The sequence below is a fragment of the Scyliorhinus canicula genome, chromosome 1 (genome assembly GCF_902713615.1).
Source record: "Scyliorhinus canicula chromosome 1, sScyCan1.1, whole genome shotgun sequence".
Lineage (NCBI taxonomy): Eukaryota > Metazoa > Chordata > Chondrichthyes > Carcharhiniformes > Scyliorhinidae > Scyliorhinus > Scyliorhinus canicula.
The window spans coordinates 312,068,951-312,074,950 of record NC_052146.1 but is presented as its reverse complement, the minus strand read 5'-3'; the positions used below and the strand labels follow the sequence as shown (position 1 = coordinate 312,074,950).

The 6,000-nt window shown below is 47.4% G+C and overlaps 1 protein-coding gene across 2 annotated transcripts in view; it reads left to right on the top strand.

The window, feature by feature from the left end:
- The window catches only part of LOC119976849 (adenylate cyclase type 8-like), a 221,708-nt gene that overhangs the window by 132,463 nt on the left and 83,245 nt on the right, over window positions 1-6,000 (top strand). For both annotated transcript variants that reach the window (XM_038817615.1, XM_038817613.1), the window contains 2 exons: window positions 1,433-1,533; window positions 5,510-5,711. In XM_038817615.1, the coding sequence (XP_038673543.1) occupies window positions 1,433-1,533; window positions 5,510-5,711 (303 nt within the window). The remainder of the gene's footprint in view (window positions 1-1,432; window positions 1,534-5,509; window positions 5,712-6,000) is intronic.

The window sequence follows — 6,000 nt, the reverse complement described above, 5'->3', positions numbered from 1 at the left end:
CACTTCTGGGTGGCTAGTCAAGCAATAGGCAAAGGTAAAGTCACCACAGTCCCAGATGACCATCGGCTGCTTTCCCTTTGAGGGGGAGAGCTGACTGGTGGTGATTTAACCCGAGGGTCACCACACCTCAGGCGAGGGGCAAGGTTGGGAAGGCGGGGCCTTCATGAATAATCTCAGCCGGTACGGGGAATTGAACCCACGCTGCTGAACTCGCTCTGCATCACAAACCAGCTGTCCAGCCCACTGAGCTAAATCAGCCCACAAGTCATGTAACATGTGTGGGGAGGTCATGTAACATGTATAGGGAGGTTAGGCTGCAACTGTATAAGGTGTTAATGAGGCCACACCTGGAGTATTGTGTTCAGTTTTGGTCTCCTTACCTGAGAAAGGACGTACTGGCCCTGGAGGGTGTGCAGAGGAGATTCACCAGGTTAATCCCAGAGCTGAAGGGGTTGGATTATGAGGAGAGGTTGAGTAGACTGGGACTGTACTCGTTGGAATTTAGAAGGATGATGGGGGATCTTATAGAAACATATAAAATTATGAAGGGAATAGATAGGATAGATGCGGGCAGGTTGTTTCCACTGGCGGGTGACAGCAGAACTAGGGGCATAGCCTCAAAATAAGCGGAAGTAGATTTAGGACTGAGTTTAGGAGGAACTTCTTCACCCAAAGGGTTGTGAATCTATGGAATTCCTTGCCCAGTGAAGCAGTTGAGGCTCCTTCATGAAATGTTTTTAAGATAAAGATAGATAGTTTTTTGAAGAATAAAGGGATTAAGGGTTATGGTGTTCGGGCCGGAAAGTGGAGCTGAGTCCACAAAAGATCAGCCATGATCTCATTGAATGGCGGAGCAGGCTCGAGGGGCCAGATGGCCGACTCCTGCTCCTAGTTTTTATGTTCTTATGTGTACAAAATTACCCTTTTTATTTGTGACCCATAATTTGTTCATTTAGTTTCACATAAAATCGGAAACTACCAAACCCTAATCTATAGATCAGTGCGACGTGATTGTTTTATATTCTGAGGCTTTCACTAATCCGCTCAACAGAGTCATCCTCTCTATTTTTAACACCTTCACTGCTCATCTTAAGTATATCCTCCCATTGACTTATCAGACTGTCTCCCTTTGTCTCCCCTCTGTCTCCCTCGTCTCTCACTGCCTGTTTGTACAGGGCGGGGGGGGGGGGGGGGGGGGGGGGGGGGGAATCATGCATGTACACATCCTGTTCCCGAAGGAACTGCATTGGTTGGTGAGAGCAGTGTGTGGGGATGGTGTCGTATAGATTTTTTCAGTTTTCTTCACCCAGCAGTAAGCTGACGTGTGGTGCCCTCCACCGAGAGCCAGTGTTCCTTCTTTGAAAGACACAGCCAGCGGAATGATTGCCTTTCATCAACAAGTCAATGTTCTGTTTTTCTTTCTCATGTTCAGTATCGCAAGATCCGAGATGAGGTTTTTACGTCTACCATGGGCTGTTCGTTCATCGTGATGCTGTTTATTCTCAGTGTGCAGATCCTGTTCTCGGTGCCTGAGTGAGTATTGACTATCATCAATTGTTTTTGTCTACTCAGCGCGGACAAAATCCTGCTCCAATGTAATACAGTCAACATGAGTGTGAAGCACATGGAATAGCCTCTCTGGAACAGGACACCTCAATGGTTTCCAAAATACAGGCCAGTCAGCTGGGGGCAGCAAGTAATTAGGAAAGCTAATTGAATATTATTGTTTATTGTGAGGAGAATTGAATACAAAAGTAGGACAGTTATGCTTCAGTTGTACAGGGAATTGATTGTGGTATTATCATAAATGTAAGAACTGCAAGAGTTAATGAAATGTATAACTCAAGCACTAGAGGGAGCTAGATGTACAAGTATATAAGACATTGATGCTGACCCTTATGGGAAGAGGTTGAAGAGAAGGCGAGAAATCAGATTGAAGGAAAGATAGTGTGAGTGAGAGTGGATCATAGTTAGTAGGATAGAATAGAGAGGATAGAATTTACAGTGCTGAAGAAGGCCATTCGGCCCATCGAGTCTGCACCGGCCCTTGGAAAGAACACCCTACCCAGGCCCACACCTCCATTCTATCCCTGTAACCCAGTAACCCCACTTACCCTTTTTGGACATTCAGGACAATTTACCAGGGCCAATGCAGCTAACCTGCACATCTTTGGACTGTGGGAGGAAACCGGAGCACCCGGAGGAAACCCACGCAGACACGGGGAGAACGTGCAGACTCCGCACAGACAGTGACCCAAGCCGGGAATCGAACCTGGGATCCTGGAGCTGTGAAGCAACTGTGCTAACCACTGTGCTACTGTGCTGCCCTAATGTTATAGTGCACAGATTAGTAGTAGATGAGTGTAGATTATATATTTATTATCAACTATATTATTTAAGAGCACATGTCAAACCCAAATTAGTACTGTTAATATATTTACAGCTTTGTTCAAGTTAAAGCTATTTTTGTGGTCTTGGTGAACACAATGCCAACCATCCTGAATTCAGCAACACAAAGATCACCACAATACAGTGCAGAATGAGACCATTCAGCTCACCAAGTCTGCACTGCCCCTCTGAAAGATCACCCTCCCGAGAGTAATCTCAGCCATCTGGAGGAGTGTGCACTGAGTTGGTCTCCTTATTGAAGGGAAGATGGAAATGTGTTGGGAAGTGAGAGAGAGAGAATGTTTACTAGACTCATTGCAGCAATGGACGGGTTGTCTTGTGAGGAAAGGTTGCAGAGGTTGGGTTTGTATCCACTGGAGGGCCCTGAGGGGTATTGACAGGGTGGAGGTGGAGAGGATCGAGAACTCGGGGTCACTGTTTACAAATAAGGGGTCACACATTTAAAATGGAGATGAGGAGACATTTCTTTCTCTCCGAGGGGGGGTGAGTCTCTGGAACTCTCTTCCTCAAAAGGCAGCGGAAGCAGAATCTGTGAATATTGTTAAGGCGGAGCCAGATAGATTCTTGATTAACAAGAGGGTGAGAGGTTATCGGGGGTCGGCAGGAATGTGGGGTTGGCATTACAATCAGATCAGCCAGGAACGGCGGAGCAGGCTCGATGGGCAGAATGGCCTCCTATTTAGGTATAGTGATAATAGATCCTGAGATTCGAACGAGAGGTCATAGTGTCAGGTTAAGGACTAGCAAATTTAAAACAGAATTGAGGAGAAAGTACTTCTCCCAAAGGGTTGTGAATCTGTGGAATTTGCTACCCCAGAGTGCAGTGGCATGCTGGGGCAGTCAGTAAATTTAAGGAGGAGTTAGACAGGTTTTTAATTGGTAATGGGTTGAAGGGTTATGGAGAACGGGCAGGATGGATTCAGCCAGGATCACATTGAGGGTGTTAGACTCAGGAGGCTAACTTGCCGACTCCCGCTCCGAGGTAACGTGTTCCAGGGAGGAGATGCTCTGGCTGATTTTGCATCTGTAACATTGTAGGTAGCAGATGAGGACCATATCAGCCATGATAGAATGACGGAGCAGACTCGATGGGCCAAATGGCCAAATCCTGCTCTACAAACTTATGACTTATAGAAATTCATCAATTTATCGTGGTCAGTGTCAGCGGGGGGTGGGGTGGGGTGAGGGCGGGGGCACGGTCAAGGGTGGAATGGGTGGGGCGTGGGCACGGTCAATGTCAGTAGGACAGGGATGGGGTGAGCACATATTCAGGATCAGCGATGTGACGAGTGGGGTCAGGTGGCGTGAGGCAGGCTGAGAATACAAGAATGGGAGTGAGGCAGGGTGAAGGGTGAGGGGCGTGGTGGGGGAGTGTTTGGAAGGGGGAAGGCTCAGTATTGGACAGGAGTGAGGGCAGGTGTTGAGAAAGAGGCAGGGTCAGGAGTGGGACGGGATGAGGGCAGGGTCAGGAATGGCATGAGGATGGGGTGGGGAGAGGGTTAGGGTGGGATGGTGATGGGAGTGAGACAGGGTGGGGTGGGATATGAACGTGTTGGGGGGGACAGTGGTGGAGAGCCGGTGAAAGGGTCAGGATGGGATGGGGTGGGGATGGGAATAGGGCCAGGGGCTAGGTTGGGATAGGAGCAGGGTTCAGGGTCAGGGGGAGGGCGGGCAGGGACGGGAATGGGATGAAAATGGGCTGGGGGTAGGCAAGGGGTGGTATGGAGACAGGGATGGGAATGGGATGGGGAAAGGGCTGGGAGTGGGATGGGGACAGGAATGGGAGTGGGGTGGGAATGGGATGGAAACCGGAGCACCCGGAGGAAACCCACGCACACTTGGGGAGGATGTGCAGACTCCACACAGAGGGGTGGGGGCAGGTTTATATAGTTACTGAGAAAGAAATTGGAAGATTTGAGGTCTTGAGGTCCTGTGTGGATCAATAGGAGAGCTTTGTTGTTCTGATAGTGGCCAAGATGGTGACAGATGCAGAATTTAGGAAATGGAGTTTTTGGGAGGCAGTGAGGTCAGTTTGGAATGTGGATGATATCGGAGGCAGCGAGGAATAACACTGAGGTGCTGAAATGTTCCGCTTTGGGGATCCTCTGGTTTCTTGCTTGGGGATCAGTGGTCCTGGATTCCAAAGGATTGTCCTGGTCTTTGAACAAACATTTCCAAATCAATCTTTTAACTAAAATGGAAGTGTGACTCTTGACCAATATTTGATTTTTTGGGATTAATATTGAACTCCGTGACCACTAACAGGCGGACTTCAGAATGTTATGGACTAGGGTTTAGAGAACCCCAAAGTGTATCATGGAGTTCACCTGACCCACAGCTTTTACCAGATTGTGGTATGGGGAGCACACGGCCCACTCCACAGGGGTGGGACAGCAGAAATGGAAAAGTTTTTTTTTAAAGCAAAACAATGTTTATTCTATGAACTCAAGTTAACTTTTTAAAACATACAGTGAACATCTTAGCAACCATTAATTCAAATACAACCCCCAAAGAATACAACACTAAGCAATCATTAAGTTTCCTTTTAACATCCACAAGTCTTAAAAAAAACCTTTAACAGAAGCACATCAGGTTAAAGTCACTACTGAGAGCAGTTATTAGTTTTAAATCACCAAAGGATCGAGTTACATTCTTTAGATTACAGAGAGAGAGACTCTAATACCCCTTCTGGCTGTGACTGCAGCTATCCAGCTCTGAAAATGAAACTAAAACACACCCTGCAGCAACCAGCCTAAAAGAAAAGTAAAAAGCTGACAGACAGCCCAGCTCCAACAATACTCTGAAATCACTGATAAACACTCATTTCTTAAAGGTACATTTCTTAAACACCCATTTCTTAAAGGAACTCTCACATGATAAGAACAAAATTGAAACTGAGATGATAGCGGGCGTGCTGAGTTATTCATTCCTCCCAACACCACAGAGGTTAATCATTCAGCTGTCTGCTACTGTGAGAGTTCACAGTGTGCGGTGCTGGCTGTCTCCCTCAGCCATCTAACCAGAGTCTCTCTACCTTGCTGCGTGTGAATTGTTGAGGAGATGGCTTTCACAAATTCACTGCTGTCTTTTCTACCCACAGAGAGATGATGAGGATGGGCCACTTCATCACCATGGTGGTAATTTACGCCGGGCTCTTGCTTTGCATCTGGTCCGAAGGCTTCAACTGTTTCCCAAAGTGCTGGCATGAACTCTGTGGCTGGATCCAAGAGTCATACAGCGCCAGAGCCATCCTCATGCTTCTATCCATCATGCTCAACTTCATCTCGTCTTTATATGACATGGTGAGACTCTGATCGCTCAGATTTTGGTACAGTGCTTCACAATATATTGCTGGCTGAGTTATACTACCTGGAGCTAAGGCCTGGATTTATCAGATTGTGGTATGGGGAGCACACTGGACTAAGCACATGGTGGAACTGACCCTTCACTAAATGGTGGGGGGAGGGTGTCCCAATGCCATTGCGCTGCCTTGCAATAGGATCTCGGTCAAATGAATGGGTGGGAATTTTGATAGGAGTTGGTTCACCGATAGTTTCTGCCATTTCTTGGTGTTCTGGAGAACCCTTTCGA